The 20,010-nt window shown below is 40.2% G+C and overlaps 1 protein-coding gene across 1 annotated transcript; it reads left to right on the top strand.

Annotated features, from left to right (window-relative positions):
- The first annotated feature begins 17,824 nt into the window (after positions 1 to 17,824).
- Positions 17,825 to 18,874, top strand: LOC131029492 (probable F-box protein At2g36090). Its single transcript, XM_057959995.2, has one exon. It carries the CDS (start codon positions 17,825 to 17,827, stop codon positions 18,872 to 18,874), a length of 1,050 nt encoding a protein of 349 aa, XP_057815978.2.
- The last annotated feature ends 1,136 nt before the right edge of the window (positions 18,875 to 20,010 follow it).

Genomic DNA, 20,010 nt, shown 5'->3' with positions numbered 1-20,010 from the left:
TAGGCCTGATCAGTTAGTCATGTACAAGCCAATGCAAAGCAATGCAACTAACACCAATGAGGTCTCTATAAATGGAGAAAAGGAGAAAAATCACATGGGAAAAAAACCCTCTCCAAAAGTGAGAGATGCAATGAAATGAAAAAGGTACTACATGTGACTAAGATGAAGGAATCCAAGTGGCCTCCCAAGTACTGAATCAGTCACATAAGTACAATCAATATTCCCTCATATGAGAGAAAATAAGAGACAATGTATCCCCCCATAATGAAGAAGCTTTGATATTGAAGATGAAGGCTCGAGGATGAATGTTGATAGAGATCCAAGAGTGGCAAATGACATTCCTCCCCTTAGGAAGAAATAAATCAAGTGGCCTTGAGGCGAAAATAACTTCATGAAAGTAGATGGGGGTTAGTGCAGGATCATGGGGGGCCAAAAAGTGGCAATGTAAAAAAAAAGCCTTTTCCACTTGCCTAAAAACGTGAAAATCTATGTTGACGTTTTGCTTGGCTTGGGTGTCAGTACACCTTGGCATGGTAAACACCTAGGCAAATTGGATATCGGATAAAATTGAATATCCGAGAATATCAGACATCAGATGTTTATAGGTAATTTTAAATTAAAAAATAAATTATATATTATATAGTATAATAATATATTATATAATATAATAATAAATTATATTATATAATAATATATTATATATTATATAATATATTATTATATTACATTATATATAATATTATATTATATTATATATTATGTAATACGTATTAGGGGAGAGAGAGAGAGGGGGGGGGGGAGGGGGTAGGGGAGAGAGAGATTAGGGGACACAGAGAGAGAGATTAGGGGAAAGGGGGAGAGAGAGAAAGATTAGGGGAGAGGGGGAGAGAGAGAAAGATTAGGGGAGAGGGGGGGAGAGAGAGAGAGAGAGAGGGAGAGAGAGAGATTAGGGGAGAGGGGTCATATGACCCCTTAGGTCCCATAACGACCCAATATGGTGTTCTAAGGGGTCATATTGTGTCTTAAGGGGTCATATGACACAATATGACCCCTTAGGACACAATATGACCCTTTACGACTCTATACGGTGTCGTTATGGGTCATATGATCCCTTATGACACCATATGGTGTCATTAGGGGTTGTATGGTGTCCGAAGGGGTCATGGGATACCATATGACCCATAAGGACAACATATGACCCCTTATGATACCATATTGGGTCGTTATGGTTCATATTGTCCTAAGGGGTCATATGGTGTCTTAAAGGGGTCATATGACACAATATGACCCATAACAACAAAATTTGGTGTCGTAAGGGGTCATATGGTGTCCTAAGGGGTCGTAGGATACAATATGACCCCTTAGGACACCATAGGACCCATAATGATCCAATATGGTGTCATAAGGGGTCATTGTTGTCCTTAGGGGTCATATGGTATCCCATGACCCCTTGGGACACCATACGACCCCTAACGACACCATATGGTGTCATAAGGGATCATATGACCCATAACGACACCGTATAGAGTCGTAAAGGGTCATATTGTGTCCTAAGGGGTCATATGGTGTCTTAAAGGAGTCATATGACACAATAGGACCCCTTAAGACATAATATGAGCCATAACAACATAATTTGGTGGCATAAGGGGTTATATGGTGTCCTAAGGGGTTGTACGACACAATATGACCCCTTAGGACACCACAGGACCCATAACGACCCAATATGATGTCATAAGGGGTCATATGTTGTCCTTAGGGGTCATATGGTATCCCATGACCCCTTGGGACACCATATGACCCCTAAGGACACCATATAGTGTCATAAGGAGTCATAAGGGGTCATATGAGCCATAACGACACTGTATAGAGTCGTAAAGGGTCATATTATGTCCTAAAGGGTCATATGGTGTCTTAAAGGGGTCATATGACACAATATGATCCCTTAGGACATAATATGACCCAAAACAACACAATTTGGTGTCGTAAGGGGTCATATGGTGTTCTAAGGGGTCGTAGGACACAATATGACCCCTTAGGACACCATAGGACCCACAACGACCGAACATTGTATCATAATGGGTCATATGTTGTCCTTAGGGGTCATATGGTATCCCATGACCCCTTAAGACACCAAATGACCACTAATGACACCATATGGTGTCATAAGGGGTCATATGACCCATAACGATACCGTATAGAGTTGTAAAGGGTCATATTGTGTCCTAAGGGGTCATATTGTGTCATATGACCCCTTAAGACACAATATGACCCCTTAGAACACCATATTGGGTCGTTATGGGTCCTAAGGGGTCATATGACCCCTCTCCCCTAATCTCTCTCTCTCTCTCTCTCTCTCTCTCTCTCTCTCTCTCTCTAATCTTTCTCTATCTCTCCCCCTTCCCCCTAATCTCTCTCTCTCCCTCTCCCCCGTCTAATACTTATATTATAAATCTTATAAAAAAATATTATGATTTGATTGTGATTAGGGTGGTCAGACATACGCCTACTTCTTATCTTTTTCCTAAAATTTTAGTACCACTGCATTGAAATTAAAAAAATTCATCAAATAGGATTTTTTTTTTCCAAAAAACAACTAGTAGCTTAGAAACTACATTCAATTTTCTATAGATTCTCTTCTTACATATTTTAAAAATAATGTTCACAACTTATTCAAATTTTCATGTCAAGTTGCATAACTCTAATTTTTTGAAATTTCATTGCCACTTAAGGGCCTATTTTGGCACACCATGATCCTGCACATACCTAGGAGTGTTATTTTTAGAGAGATGAAACCTTCCACTATTGAGCTACAACTAGAGAAAGAGGAGAAACAAAGTAAGGAGGTAGTTCAAATTCCTTCTACCCCTAAGAAAGAAGAACTACGAGCTCCTGGTGGAATTGATGATGAGGAGAGCTCTAGCAGCTCTAAAAGTTATAAAGAAGATGAAGAACCTCAACCTCAGCCTTTGAGGAGTTATACTCGTGATAGGTGAAAACCTGATAGATATGGGTATTCACAGATAGGTTTGGTTATTCATTGTTAGATTCCAATTGTATTTTTGCTTTGATTGCTAACACTAATGCCCCTAGGACTGTTAGAGAGGCTATGGATATGCATGATACAGATTCTTGGATGGAAGCTATTATCACAAAATATTGCACCCTTACTGATCTATCAACTCAGCAACCTTGCGAAACATGGAAACAACCCCAAAGTGTGGGACCTTGCGCAAGGGGGTTGAATCTCCGGAGAAGGTCGGCTTCCTTCTCTATCTAGGTGCGGGTGTTGAACCAACTCAACACTTCAAAACTAACTCCTAAACCTATCCTAACAATCTGCAGAGGAAAAGAGAAGAGAGAAATTGCTTGAAACAAAGGGAGGTGATGCACCAAGAAGAGATTGTTCCTCTCCCTACCGAAATGACACAAGTAATTAACTGAAACACCCTGAAGATGAACAAATTTCAGTTGTATGAGTGACCCCAATGCATATATGAAGGTTAGAATTCACTAAATACCAAGAGGGGAGAAGGATTCCCACAAGTCACACTCAGAAAACCAACTAACACAATATAATATGAAGAGAAAAAGTCACAAGACATACACCTATGATGGAGGTAAGAAAGCATACACAACATACATAAGTTGAAAAGAGGCAAGAATCGTGATTTTTTCAATTAATCATAAGGCCAAAAGCCAATCTTACAATTGTAGAAATGCAAAAGATTACAAGTCTTCAAGAGAAGAACATAAGAAAGCTCAAGGCAATAGGGAGAGAACCCTTTACAATGAGGCTTAATAGCCATTATATAGAAAATGGTCACAAGGGTGATCATGACCCCTGCATGTCAGTTTGGAAGTGCAGGGAAGTGCATGCACTTGACTTGTACATGCAAGCAACCTAACCATACCTCCAAAGGAAATTTTGAGGAAGATAGATTGACTGACCTTCCAAAGTCAGAGTATGTAGTCATGACACGAGTCACCAAGCATGGATCATACCTCTCTTGATGGAAATCCTGCCAAAAATATTAAATGCACCCTTGTGGCTCCACCAAAAAAGTGCATAAGTCACCAAAATTGTTGGAGCATTTAAAGCCTTGAGTGTCGATCATGCCATATGGAAGTGTTGCAAGTTGGAAGTAGGCTTGGAAGACTTTGGAGACCGGACTCTCGAAGTGAGGAAGACAAGGGAAGGAGCAAGGAACTTCGGAACCTCGGGGTTTCGAAGTTCCAGGAAAGGAGAAAGGAGGGCTAGGAAAGGAACTTCAGAACCTCGGGGTTCTAGAGTTCTGGAGGAACTAGGGAGAGAAGTAAAAAGGGGAAGGAACTTCAGAACCTCGGGGTTCCAGAGTTCCGAGGAACTGCTCAAAGGAACTTCGGAACCTCGGGGTTTCAGAATTTTGGGATAGAGAGGGAAAGGGTTAAAGAGAGAAGGGGAACTTCGAAGACCTGGGTCACCGTAGTTGGGAAACTTCGGAGATTGGAGTCACTATAGTTGGGGAACTTCAGAGACCAGAGTCACCATAGTTGGACAAGGAACTTGAGAACCTAGGGGTTCTGGAGTTCCGGTGTTAAGGAATTAGGAACTTGGGAACCTGGGGGTTCCAAAGTTCCGGGGTTGATGAATTAGGAACTTTGAAACCTGGGGGTTCTGGAGTTGCGGGCTAGAAGGACAAGGAACTTGGGAACCTGGGGGTTCCAAAGTTTTGAGGTTGGGGAACTAGGAACTTCGAAACCTGGGGTTCCAGAGTTCTGGGGTTGAGGAATTAGGAACTTCAGAATCTGGGGGTTCCAGAGTTCTGGGATAGAAGGACAAGGAACTTGGGAACCTGGGGGTTCTGGAGTTCCGGGTTGAGGAACTAGGAACTTCGGAACCTGGGGGTTTCAGAGTTCCGGGGTAGAAGAAGAGGAGGCAAAGGGAAGGAACTTCAAAACCTCAGGGTTACAGAATTTTGAAGGAGGAGAACAGAAGAAAAGCTAAGGGAAGGAAGGGAACTTTAGAACCTTGGAGTTCTGGTGTAGGAAAGAAAGCGACTAAGGCAAAGAAACTCGGAACCTCGGGCTTCCAAAGTTCCAAAGAAGAGAAAGAGAGGGCCAAGGAACTTCTAACAAGGCAACAATTCAAACCATGATTTCACTGCTTTTCTCCTTGATCAACTAGGCAGCACTGGTCCATGGAACATATCTCTGATCGGTTCTGACTGATGGACCAAGGGTGTCATAAAATGATAACATTTTTTGGCAATTTCTGCGGGATGCTTGCCTGCTAAGCATGAAGTCCAGAAGCCTTAAGAATCCATTGGGCACTAAGTCATGGAAGACCCAAACATGTGTGTGCCATCACTTGGAGGAAAACTGAAAACTAGAGCATACACCTCTTAAGGAGAATGCAACATGTGCATAAGCACTTATGAAAGAAAATCGACCTCTAGTCTAATATTTACATAGTCATCAACACTCTCTTTAGAAGCAAGGCTTGAGATGAATCCCATTCACTAGGATTGGAAGAACTTCGCCATCAAGCTTGGAGAGATGAAATGCATTGACCTCCTTGCAACTAGTGATGACATATGGACCACTCCAGATAGCATCAAATTTGGAGTGTCACCCAGCTTTGGCTTTGTCTGCATCCCACTTAAGAACTAGATCTCCCTATTTGAAGAACCAATTAGTAGCATTTTTGTGAAAAAACCTTCTTAACCTGCTCTTGATGAGTCTTAAGTGTATGCATAGACTGACTTCTAACCTCCTCTAGATCCATCAGCTCAGCTAGTCTTACTATCATGGCATCATTCTCTGTTAATTCCAGCTAATGTGCTAGTTCAAGAGAGGGTAAATCTAGGAAAGTTGGGAGTTTTTCTCCCTTCCCATATACTAGCATGAAAGGGGAGTTACCAATCGCCCTCTTGGGTGTGATCTTGTCAGCCCATAAGGCTATCTTCAACTTAGTGTGCCATGCCCTCTGATTGTCTTCAATTGTCCTTTTAATTATCCTGATGAGGTTCTTGTTGGAAGATTCAGCTAAGTTGTTACCCTAAGGGTAATAGTTGGATGATGTCTTCAAGTATGCACCATGCTTAACTGCCCAAGAATTGATTTGGGTTCCTACAAATGCCTTGGCATTGTCTGATATGATGGTGGAGGGGACACTGAATCTTGTCACAATTCCCTCAAGGAATTTCAACACAGAGGCCTCAATGGCATCCCTCAATGCAACTGTCTTCGTCCACCTAGTGAAGTAATCTGTTGTGGCCAAGATCCACTTATGGCCAACACTAGAAGGTGGGTTTATCATTCCAATGAAGTCTAAACCCCATTGGGTGAATGGTTGATCTACTTGGATGGGATGAAGAGGTAGGGAATCTAGGCTTTGCTTCCCAGAGAAGAGAGCACATTTCTTGCAATTCCTCACCCATCTATGTGAATCACTGAATAAGGATGGCCAGTAATAACCAACCCTCATTATTTTGATAGTCATAGTCTTTGTGGAGAAGTGGCCCCCTGAAAAGCCATCATGAAATTCCTCTAACAATCTGCTGACTTGGTTTTGCTCGATACATCTTAGTAAGACTCCATTGGAGTCTTTTCAAAAAAGTGTGCCATTCACTAAGACATAGGGAATGGACTGCAACCTGAAATGTCTTCTTTTGGTCCGGTCTAGACCTCGGGGGTATCTACCTTCCATTAAGAAGGTGGTCATGTCACCTACCCAATTGAATTGAGTGTTGTTGTCAGTTGCTTGATCTTCTTGTAACACAAGGGCGACCTCTGAAGTAGTCTCAAAAGATGAGACAAGTTGTTCACATAGGCTCTTGCCTCTTATAAGCTTGGTGATCTTGATGTTGATGTCATACTCCATGACCCTGGTTATCCACCCAACCCTCTTCTCACTGATATCCTTGTTTAGAAGGAAATCCTTGACACTTGCATGCGGAAATAAGAGTTGGATCCTATTGTTGGACAACATGTGCCTGAACCTTTTTAATGCCCTTACAACAATGAGGACTTGCTTCACTACATAGCTATATCTAAGTTCATAGTCCTTTAGCCCCTCACTAAAGAAAGCAATAGGTTGCTCCAACTTTTCATCATTCAGCTATGTTAGGACAACTGAAATGTTGGATTCTCCTCCGAAGGTATAGAGGATAAAATCCCTTTCATAATTAGGATTGACGAGGGTAGGGGCCTGAGCAATTGCTTGTTTGATCTCTTCAAAACCGGCCCTTCCCTTCTTGGTCCAACTGAAAGCCAAGTTTTTTTTCAACATGGAAGTGAGGGGTTTTACCATGGTGGAAAGGTTGGGAGTGAACCTCCTCACAAATTTGATCCTACCAAGGAAACTTTATAGTCCTTTCTTGTGACTGGGGAGTGGAAGAGAAAGAATATCCTCCACTCGCTCTGGATCAATGGTCAAACCCTCCTTGGATATGATGTGTCCTAGAAATATTCCTTGATCAGTAGTAAATACGTGCTTGCTAGGGTTCAAAGACACACCATACTCCCTGCATTTCAGGAAAACCTGCTCAAGATGACCAATATGGTCAATTTCATGCTTTGAATAAACAGTTATGTCATCAAGGTATACAAACACAAACTTTGCTAATACACCCTTGAAGGTCGTGTCCATTTCTCTTTGGAATGTGGCACCTACATTGGTTAGCCCAAAGGGCATTTTACAATAATCATAGGTGCCCCACTTAGTAGTAAATACAGTCTTGTATTGGTTTGATTCCTGGACCAAGATTTGATTGTAGCCTGAATACCCATCCAAGAATGAAAATCTTTATGAGACATTGACCTTTTGGAGAATCTTCTCCATAGAGGGAAGGGGATAGTGATCCTTGAGGGAGGCTCTATTGAGATCCTAAAGTCTACACATAGTTTGATTTCCCCATTCTTCTTCCTTACAGGGACAAGGTTGGCCACCCAGGAGGAGTGCTTGATAGGGAAGATGATATTGGCTTCTATTAGCTTGGTCAACTCCTTCCGCATTAGTGGCTCAATCTTGGGGTTTATTGGCCTTTTCTTCTGTCTTACTGGCTTTACATCTGGGTTTAGCTCTATGGTATGCTGGGCTAAGCTAGGATCAAAACCCTTGAATTCTTCATAGGTCCAAGCAACTATGTTGTCATATTGTTGGAAAATCTCAATGAAGGCCTCTTGCTCGATTGAGGAACACACCTTGCCCAATTTCAAGAACCTACCCTCGGCAACAACAACTAGTTTGTAATCACCCCTCTTTGCAGCCAAGTTCATCCTCTTCTTCAACTGATCATCCGAGTTGAAAATGCCCTCCAAGGTAACTAGACCTTTAGGCAACTTGTTGGAGTTGAGTTGCATGATTTGATCTCCATACTGGTCTTGCAGCTTGGACTGATTTTTAGGAGAAAATTCTGCTTCATTTTGCAAGAAATTGACGATCTGTTGGTCACTTTCAAATACTTGTCATTTCACTTGATTATCTAGGACAACATATTTCACAACAAGCCTGATGTATTTCTCCCTCTCAGTAGCAACATGTGTCGGTATATCGAATTGAGCACCAACCGCTACAAGCCTATCAGCATGTTTGTTTTGACCCCTGGGAACACTCTGGATATTGAAGGCCTCAAATCCTTCAATCAAGTCCCAAACCCTGTGTTTGTATGACTTGAGTAGGTTGTTTTTTGCTACACTTTGGGCTTGGATGTGTTTAACAACCAACTCACTATCTCCAAATACTTGCAAAGATCTAATCTTCCTACTTTGTGCAAGTTGGAGACCTTGGATCAAGGATTCATACTCAGCGACATTGTTAGTGCAACCAAATTGAAGCCTAAAAGAGAAGAAATATTTCTCCTGCTTAGGAGAAACAAGCATCACCTCAACACCTGCACCATTCTTGTTTCTTGAACCATCAAAAAACATGTTCCATAACCCCTTTGAATCTCCTTGTTTCTTGATGAGGTTAGGAATAGGAGTATCCTCTTCATGGATACAATAGGTGCCAAGCCTAGTCTCTTCAATCTCAACTAATGGATCAAATTGAAAAGAATTAGCCCATTCATCTAGCAAGCAATCAGGAACCTCTTGCAAGAGAGTAGCAGGCTCACAGATAGCACACTCCTCTCCTTCTTCATGCAAAGTGCAATTCATGTTTATAGGGCTAGGGGTGTAGGGCTCAATGTGGTTTTGGGCAATGGGCTCTACCCTTATGGTGACCTTGGTACCATACCTTGTTCGAAATAGCATATGGGACCAGTCAGAAGATAGGTACCCACCTATCTTGGCCGTGAAGTCTTTAGACAGGTAGATGGTGAAGAAGGCAAGGAGGTCGATGATGGATACATCTTACAAGACAATGCAACCAGGGCATGCATGCAATGTTAATTTCAATTTTTTTACCGCCCCTACTGTCTTAATAGAAGTACCATCTAACTCAACCACCCCTTTGGTCATGGGTTCATATTCTATGCCAAGAAGATCACCTACCTTCTTAGGCATGACTGGGCTACTAGCTCCTGAATCTATCATGTAGTTGTGAACCAAATTGTTTCCTATGATTAAGGAGAGATAGAAAGGGGGAGGCTTGCTGATCTTGTTTGAATCTTCCACCTCCTTGGGTTGCACCAAACTAGTGGAGACTACCTTTTCTTTGACTGTTGCCTCCTCACCTGATTGATTGACTTCCTTCAGTTCCTCCTTAAGCAAATCCCTTTGAGATGGGATTGAAATGGCCTCCCACATAGTGACATTGAGGTTGGCCTTCTTCATTTGATCAACTATGTTGAAAGGGATACTAGTTGGTTTTAGAGGCCCCTTTGAGGCTACAAGGTTTGTCTTTGCTCTTTGGACGACTTGGGTCTCCTCCTGCCTCTTGTTCCCTTGCATGGTACTTTGTCTTGTATCATGGATGGCTATATTGGGTGTTGGAGCTTGGACTAATGTTGAAGGTGAGGTAGCCTCCATGGCTCTCTTCTTTGACCTTGCATACTGTAGCATGGACTCACCATTTGTTTGGTTCAAACCACAAAATTTCACCTCCTACCAATTGACAAAGGTAGAATCCCCTTGTAAGTGAGCCTGGGGACCAGCACTAGGCTGATTTGGGTCATATTACTAGCCAGAAGTGGTCGGCTCATCTTGCACTGTTAAAGTTTGGACAAACCCTCCACTTTGGCATACACCTTGGTTGTGTTGCTGATTACATGGTTGACACCAATATTTCTCTTGGGCAAGGTTATTTTGCATTGGAACTATCGCCTTTGGGTTGCTTGCGTTTGTGGGGTTCACACTATTTAAAGGCCTGGCATTGCTCCATTGGTTTTTCCCTTGAAAGGGTGGCTTGTTTTGCCGATAATTTTGACCTTATGCTTGGTAAGGTCTGATATACTGAGTTTGTTGCCTTTTTAGTGTTACCAACTCATTTCCAAAACTTTGTAATAGAGCCTTGACCTCATGGAGCTCATTAGAGGATGTAGATGGTGTGGATGGTTGACTTGCAAGTACCATGGGAATAGGAGCCAAGGTTGGTTGTTGAGTAGAAGCTTATGGGAAGAGAGGCATTGGAGGCCCTGGAGCTATCTTCCTAGCCTAAATCAAACAATTTTATGCTCTTATAGCTATGTCGTATGCACCCGGTAGAGAGGCTTCACCCATTGATTGGATCATGACGGCTATATCGCTATTGAGGGCTCTAAGATAATATAAGAAGGCATGATTTGGGAATGGCTTCACTAGAGCAGGAATTCTATTCCATGTATTATGAAATATGAAGTTGAAATCTCCCATGAACTCGTGGGGTGCCCTCTTGATCATAGTTAACTGCTCCACAAGTGAAAGGTGATCACTTTTGTCTTCTAAAATGGTTTCACAACCTCTCCCCCAATTCATCCCAGTTATGAATGGAGCTAGACGGCAACCCTCTATACCACTGCAAAGCTTTGCCTTTCAAAGATGTGGCTAAGAGTCTAACGGCAACATCACCCTGAGTGATATTATGGATGGAGTAGATGTTTGCAATGTCTTGAATGTGCTCAATGGGTGTAGTAGCCGTTTCACCAGTGAAGTATGGTATACTCTTCAACGCAGCCACAGGTATGTCATTCCATTGAGTCAAAACAAGGGGACTCCCCCCATTGAAGGTAACAAAGACTTGATTTACTGCCATGTGAAACAATGGTTTATTGATATGAGTGGTGGGAGCCCTTGATAGCAAAGGTCTTATAAAAGGAGGAGTAGAATGAGACCTAGGAGATGGAGTGTTTACAACCTCGTCACCCCTGACTGGTGATAATGAAGGTCTACCTCTCCTCCTTCTAGAGGTTGCAGATGGAAGCTATATGAATTAGAAACTACCCCTAGAATATGCCCTTGTATGAATTCTGGGCATGAAATCTGCAACCGCCTTTAGAAGTTCGGAGGTTTGAAGTTGCGAAGTGTGACCAATTCGGCACCTCGAGAGCTCAGATGTCCGAAGTGAGGATGCTTAGGAGTTCGGAACCTGGGGGTTCCGAGTTTTTGTGTCTAAGCACTTCAGAACCTAGGGGTTCTGAGTTTCCAGGTCTAAGAACTTCGGAACCTAGGGGTTCTGAGTTTTTGGGTCTAAGAAGAGTTATGATGACTTGGGAACCTGGGGGTCCCGGGGTCCTAGAGTTATGAACTTTGTGTGAGAACGAACTGGTCCTTGAGTAGAGTCGCCAAGTGCTTGAGAGATGACTGCCTCTAAAGGCCAAAACACTAAGAATAGCAGTAAATCCTTAGCATGTGAATTGAATAGGTCCCACCGGGCGTGCCAAAAATTGTTATCATAAAAGCTTGCACCCTTGCTGAGCTATCAACTCAGCAACCTTGTGAAACATGGAAACAACCCCGAAGTGTCGGACCTTGCGTAAGGGGGTTGAATCTCCGGAGAAGGTTGACTTCCTTCTCTATCTAGGTGCGGGTGTTGAACCAACTCAACACTTCAAAACTAACTCCTAAACCTATCCTAACAATCTGCAGAGGAAAAGAGAAGAGAGAAATTTCTTGAAACAAAGGGAGGTGATGTACCAAGAAGAGATTGTTCCTCTCCCTACCGAAATGACACAAGTAATTAACTGAAACACCCTGAAGATGCACATCTTTCAGTTGTATGAGTGACCCCAATGCATATATGAAGGTTAGAATTCACTAAATACGAAGAGGGGAGAAGGATTCCCACAAGTCACACTCAGAAAACCATCTAACATAGCATATATGAAGAGAAAAAGTCACAAGACATACACCTATGATGGAGGTAAGAAATCATACACAACATACATAAGTTGAAAAGAGGCAAGAATGGTGATTTTTTCAATTAATCATAAGGCCAAAAGCCAATCTTACAGTAGCAGAAATCCAAAAGATTACAAGTCTTCAAGAGAAGAACATAAGAAAGCTCAAGGCAACAAGGAGAGAACCCTTTACAATGAGGCTTAAAAGTCATTATATAGAAAATGGTCACAAGGGTGATCATGACCCCTGCATGTTAGTCTGGAAGTGCAGGGAAGTGCATGCACTTGACTTGTACATGCAAGCAACCTAGCCATACCTCCAAAGGCAATTCTGAGGAAGATAGATTGACTAACCTTCCAAAGTCAAAGTATGCAGCCATGAAACGAGTCACCAAGCATGGATCATACCTCTCTTGATGGAAATCCTGCCAAAAACATTAAATGCACCCCTGTGGCTCCACAAAAAAAGTGCATAAGTCACCAAAATTGTCGGAGCATTTAAAGCCTTGAGTGTCGATCATGCCATCCAAAAGTGTTGCAAGTTGGAAGTAGGCCTAGAAGACTTCGGAGACCAGACTCTCGAAGTGAGGAAGACAAGGGAAGGAGCAAGGAACTTTAGAACCTCGGGGTTCCGGAGTTTCGGGATAGGAGAAAGGAGGGCTAGGAAAGGAACTTTGGAACCTCAGGGTTCCGGAGTTCCAGAGAAACTAGGGAGAGAAGGAAAAAGGGGAAGGAACTTTGGAACCTCGGGGTTTTGGAGTTCCAGGGAACTACTCAAAGGAACTTCGGAACCTTGGGGTTCTGGAATTCCATGATAGAGAGGGAAAGGGTTAAAGAGAGAAGGGGAACTTCGAAGACTTGGGTCACCATATTTGGGGAACTTCGGGGACCGGAGTCCCCATAGTTGGGGAACTTCAGAGACCGGAGTCACCATAGTTGGACAAGGAACTTCGGAGCTTGGGGGTTCCGGAGTTCTAGGCTAGAAGGATAAGGAACTTGGGAACCTAGGGGTTCTAGAGTTCCGGAGTTGAGGAACTAGGAACTTTAGAACCTAGGGTTCCGGAGTTTCAGGGTTGAGGAATTAGGAACTTCGTAACCTGGGGGTTCCAGAGTTCTGGGCTAGAAGGACAAGGAACTTGGGAACCTGGGGGTTTCAGAGTTCAGGGGTTGAGGAACTAGGAACTTCGGAACCTGGGGGTTCCGGAGTTCCGGGGTAGAAGAAGAGGCGGAAAAGGGAAGGAACTTTGGAACCTCGGGGTTTCGAAATTCCGGAGGAGGAGAACAAAAGAAAAGCTAAGGGAAGGAAGGGAACTTCAGAACCTTGGAGTTCCAGAGCAAGAGAGAAAGTGGCTAAGGAAAAGAAACTCGGAACCTTGGGGTTCCAGAGTTCCAGAGAAGAGAAAGAGAGGGCCAAGGAACTTCTAACAAGACAACACTTCAAACCATGATTTCACTGCTTTTCTCCTTGATCAACTAGGCAGCGCTGGTCCATGGAACATATCTCTGATCGGTTCTCACTGATGGACCAAGGATGTCATAAAATAACAAAAGAAGCCATGAAAGATGAGATGGCATCTTTGAAGAAGAAGAATACTTGGGATCGGGTACCTTTTCCTGAAGGACATAAGCTCATGGGATACAAATGGGTGTACAAGAAAAAATTAGGTCCCGATGGGAGTGCTGAGAAGCATAAAGCTTGGTTGGTCATGAAGGGGTATTACCAAGTTGAGGGAATATATGATGGTGATATTTTCTCTCCCGTTGCAAAGATGAAATCCATTCAGTTCTTGTTATCATTTTCTATAGAACTCATGATTGGGAAATCGACCAAATGGATGTGAAGACAACATTCCTTCATGGTGATTTGGAGGAAGAAATTTATATGTCACAACTAGAGCATTCCATAGTGAAAGGTAAAGAAAATCTAGTTTGCAAGTTGAAAAAGTCTTTTTATGGTTTGTAACAGTCTCCAAGGATGTGGTACCAAAATTTGATACCTATGTGTTGAGTTTGGGATTTCAGAGGTCTAAGTCCGATCATTGTATTTACTTTAAAATTGATAATGGTCACATTCTCATTATTGCATTATATGTGGATGATATGTTACTGTTTGGGAATGGACATTTGATTTCTGAATTGAAGTCTCAATTGTCAGCATAGTTTGAGATGAAATATTTAGGTGCAACTAGGTACATTCTAGGAATGGAAATCAAAAGAGACAGATCAAGTAGAAAGCTTTGGTTATGCCAGAGTAAGTATGTGAATTCGATGTTGGAGAGATTCAACATGAGAACTTGTAGTAGATCCATAATAGTTCTTGTCGCAGTGGGAATGAAATTATTTGTGGAGGATTGTCCAAAATCTCCTTCTAAGGTGGAGGACATGGCCAATGTACCATATGCGAGTGCAATTACAAGTCTCATGTATGCTATGGTCTGTACAAGACCAAATATTTTCTAAGCAGTGGGAGTCCTGAGTTGATATATGGCTAATCTTGGATGGGTGCATTGGGATGCAGTTAAGAGAGTATTTAGATATTTGAGGGGTACATCTGAGTATCCTTTGTGCTACCATCGTTATCCTATTGGACCTCGACATTCAGTAAGTATTCGTGGATATGTGGATTTAGATTGGACAGGTGATATTGCCAGTCGAAAATCCACTAGTGGTTTGTTTTCACTATGAATGGTGGTGCTATTAGTTGGATGAGTAAGCGGAAAGTTGTAGTCACTTTATCCATGACAAAAGTAGAGTATATGATAGCTACTCATACTTGTAAGGAAGCCATTTGGCTTAGAAAGTTGTGTTTAGATATCGGGTTTGATGCAGGATTGACTACTATCTATTGTGATAGTTAGAGTGCTATTTTCTTAGCAAAGAATCTGACTTTCCATGCCAAAACAAAGCACATTGATGTCCAGTTTCATTTTGTTCTAGATATGGTTGAGGATGGGAAGGTAAAATTGGAGAAGGTTGACACTTTGAGTAATGTTGCAGTTGCATTGACGAAACCAGTGAGCACAGAAATGTTTAGGTGTTGTTCTATTTCTATGGGCCTCTCGACCCCCTGCAGTTGATCTAAGGGCTATTTGAAAGGTCTTTGACAAGTGGGAGAATGTTGGTATTAAGGTGTCTCAACCTTTGCAATTCCTAACATTGAAAATTGCATTTATTTATTATTTTAATTATTATTTGCCTACAAATGTCTAGTAATCTAGTGAGAGTTATGCTTGGTGGCATCCTACTTGGTGATAACTGTATGCCACATATGTTGCACATGTGGAGGTAGGCTTCCCACTTTGAGGATCTTGACAAGTGTCAGCCTATGATAGGTTCTATGACATATTGGACAAGTGGCAGGAGATACCTTTTGCATGGAGAAGGTGGGTGCCCAAGTTGGGTTATGATGAGTTGTATGAGAACAAGCTAAATTAGTCATTTATGACGGATTCTCTTACAGTTGTAAGTGTTGTAAGTTATGACTGGTGTAAGACGCGTAAGAGCATCTGTCATACCTCAAAATAGTAAATTTTGGGTGCCCAACTTAGGAGGTTTGAATGGGGATTCATTTGGAGATGTACACATGTCATTTGCATGCTTTTTGGTGGCCGAAAAATAGGGCCAAATGCTTTGGACGACCCCATCTTGTTACTTCATCTAGAAGCGTCCTCTTGAGTTGTATTTCTCTATAAAAGGTAGCCTTGGAGAGTTGTAGTCATGTAATGTTTGCAAGTGAAGTGTTATGCTGCAAGAATTAATCCAGGTTGTGGGTTGTAGTTGTAGACCCCTGTTGAAGAAGCTAAGTGCTGACCAAGAATTTGATTACTAGAATACAAAGTACTGTTGCTTTTGGAGTGTGGGGTTTTTAACCCGAAAGGGTTTTCCTTATGATATATCTTGTGTTCATTGTGTTTATCTTTATGCATGTTTATTATCTACCTATGAATGTGTTTCTGTTTCTATAATAGAAGATTTGTAAGAAAATTTTCACTATCTCCCCCACTAGATTAGTGTTAGGAAGCATTTTCCGCACCTTAGCTTCCTTTCATCACTAAAGAGGAGAATATTTCATTTTTGTTATTTTATGATACCTTCTTCCCATTTACTTTGTTTTCTTTATATCAAATTTTTGAATAAAATAGTTTAATTTATTATCCTTATATATTATTCATATTTCTTGCGAATTTCATTGTACAAGCTAGTTTTCATTTCATGCTTGTAGGTGATAATTTTGTGTCGAGACCAATGTTTTGAGTTTTCTATTTATGTGAAACTTCAATGTGTCATATTGTCCATGCAAAGTGTTAGCATCCAACATAGATAATTTAAAACTTAAAATAAGAATTTCATTTTTACAATCTTTTTCCCCTTTTCTTATAATTTATAATCAATTTTATTTTTTTTTTGTTATTAGCTTCAATTATTTCTTTAAGTGTTAAATTGTTTTTATTTATCATATATAATTATTTATTTTTAGTCAAAATAATAAAAGGGTTAGTCTACATAATCTCAATAATAGATTAGCTTTAAACAAAAATGTAGACTAGTTGACCCTAATGTAGAGTGATTGAAATCACTTCATACGATAAGTAACTTTTTTAACTAAATCAAAACAATTATTTCTACGAATACAATTGTGTGCTATGTCAAATCACAATGACTACTAAAATAGCAACAATGTTTAAATTTTTAGATTTTGAAATATTGGTGTCCAAACTTGTGAACATAAAAATGCCCTCAATCAGTTCCACGTCCACATATTTGATGTGGAATAGCAAGCATTAAATATAATAATCAAAACCAAAACTATAAAAATCAATGATAACAAGGTCAAATATAATAATACCCTAATCCAAATTAATCCAAAAACATAAGTAAGCAGTTTTATGAAATCTGTCTGAGAAAATGAACTTCTAATATTTTGGGCTGTGATAACGAGATGAGATAATCAGAGGCATTTTCAATATGCCAATGTGAACACGAAAATGGGATTCAATACCAAGGGAACATCAAATGAGTCAATTTATGGTGATAAAATCGTGGCAATTTAGAAAATAGAGACGTTTTCTTTACAACCACAAAATTACAAGTATGTCAAATGAGTCATTGTAGCGAGAAATACACATCAAATGCTTCACGTCCTATTTCAGTGGATGGTGAATGGGGCAAAATCAAGCTGGTATAATTCTAGATGCTTGGCTTTGGTCTTTTTTAATCCTAAAAGCCTCAACGCTGTTTAAATAAGGCAATTGTATTCACAGTGGGCTTCCTTGAAGTAACCTGATGTTTATGTGCTTCATTTTATTAATTCTAGTTTCTAGAAGAAAGCATGCATCAAGATTGAGATGAAATCTCTACGTTGGTAACTAATGATGTAATGGAGAAGCTGTTGTATATAACTAAACACTCAATGCTGAGGAAAAGTGTGATACAACCTACCTTCTCTGGAGCAAATCTTTCCATCAGCAATATCATGGACTCTTCTCTCAGGTTCTTATAGTTCTTGCAGCTTAGTCTATTTTGTGATTGGCTAGTTTTTACTTCTAATAAAAGATTTTGTTATATAAACAACTGATTGAATGTAGTGCATGAGCAGAGATATAGTTGGGGAGATATTAAAGCGGGTGGATGGCCCCACGCTTGCCAACGCAGCATGTTCATCTTCTGATTTTCTGTCCTTTGCAAATGAAGAATGGCTGTGGGAAAACATGTGCATCTCTCTTTGGCCTTCCACAAACAACGAGGAAGTGAAACAATTGATCTCTTCACTGGGAGGATTCAGAAAATTCTATGGAGATTGTTTTCCCCCACTAAATGCAGATTCCAAATATCTTGATGCCAATTCCAAGAAAAGTATTGGAGGAAGTTTTAATTATGTCCCTGGTGACTATCTTGCAGATGCAGTTTCAGTTTGTCCCTCTGATTTTGTGTCGCTTGTAGATCTTCACTATGACAACAAACCTGTCTTTTCAAAAATCATAGAGGGGGATTGCATGAGCCATCATTATTGCAGATCATTCTTAAACTTCCCAATATACCCATTTGTAATAGATCTTTTTTGCAGTTGTGATGGCACTGTGCCTTCAATTACAATAAAGAGAGAGGAAGATGTTGAAAGTGAGACGTTGTTGCTGAAGAAGATGAAGTTAAGCTGGATCATGATAAACACAAGAACAAAGCATGCTGTGAATCTTTCGAGTTGGAGACCTCAGATAGCACGGAAGAATTATTGGGGTCGTGAGGGTGATTTCACAGTAGGATTTGGAAGCCTTCTGGTAGCTGCTCATAATTCTTTTCCTTTGGAGTTGGTTTCATGTAATATTACGGTGAATTGTAGGCTTTCTAATGCCGATACAGAGAGCATGAAGTTGCAGATAAGTGAAATCAGCTTACACATGGAGGATGAGATGGGTAATCAGTTAAATGCAAGGGATGGTGTGCTTACAATACAGAAAGCAATGAAGTGGGGTAGGAGGATGGAGGACTACAATCAATTTAAGCAAAGATATGATGGTTTTTTCCAGAACAATTTGATGGAAGAGAAGAGGCAAGCAACTCAAGGATTCATGTACCCGATTTGGCTACTATTCTCGGTTGCTGTAGTAATCCTGTCTTGTTATTATTGTTTGGTTGTGTGAGTAGGGAAAATGAAATGAAACATTGAAATTTGAAATGGTTTCTATATTCAGTGGCATCATGCAATATGACGTTTTTACTTCTCCCTGCATTAGGAGCGGACTTTAAATTTCAATTTTTAATTTCCATTAGGTCGCATTATAATTGGAAGGACGAAAGTGCATTTCCTACAATTATTTAATTATTACTGAATAAGCTACAGAAAACTAGTAGAGGAATTAAACATTAAATTCATTAATACAACAATCAAGGATACATTTTTAACGAGAAGGTGAGTATTTGAGAAAATAGAAGAGTGCATGTTATTGGTATGTTGTGGTCAATAATAGTTGTTTATATATATATATATATATATATATATATATATATGTTATTGGTATGTTGTGGTTAATAATATATATATATAATGTTGATTGATGTTTTTTCAGAAGAGACTCTCATTTCTTTTAGTTTCATTTGGATCAAAGAAAATTATATATTACTATGATAAGTTAATTGTAATGATCTTACAGGAAGTTGAGAAAATCAAACCATAATTTATGTGATTGGCTAAAATTATCATGTTGGTGTCTTGAATCCTACTGATTGTCAAAAGAATTTTCTTATAAAATTGAGAATTTCATTTTAAAGTTTGTTGAGGAGTCATTTTCACTTGTTTGTAAAATTGATTGATCTCAAAAGGGATGCCAAGATATTTATCCATGCTTAATAATTTTCCATTGCTTAGAAATACACTTAGATTGAATAGACAATCAAAATTCTAAAAATACTTAATTTTATTTATTAAAAGGTGAGATTTTAAAATAAAAAAAAAAGATCGAGGACATCTATCGTACTAGGGATCTCTTCAACATTATTATGTTTGACTTGTGTAGAGGAATCTCATGAGTCATGCAATGCAATACCTTAAACCACATATGTTGCATAGGTATTGTCTACACATTAATTCTTTTATTTTACTCACCTTATGAAATGGTTGCTTAATTAAAAATACTACTTGGCTAGTGAAATTATTACTAAATAGTTCTTGTAATTCGTTTAACCTTTAGGTGTGGTGTTTATATATACTTCCCTATGAGGATGCAATTACTTGTGTAGTGTACATTTTGGATGGTTTCATGTGATCCCTTTTTGTATG

This window comes from Cryptomeria japonica, chromosome 11 (genome assembly GCF_030272615.1).
Source record: "Cryptomeria japonica chromosome 11, Sugi_1.0, whole genome shotgun sequence".
Classification (NCBI taxonomy): Eukaryota; Viridiplantae; Streptophyta; class Pinopsida; order Cupressales; family Cupressaceae; genus Cryptomeria; species Cryptomeria japonica.
This window is presented reverse-complemented; position numbering and strand designations above follow the sequence as displayed.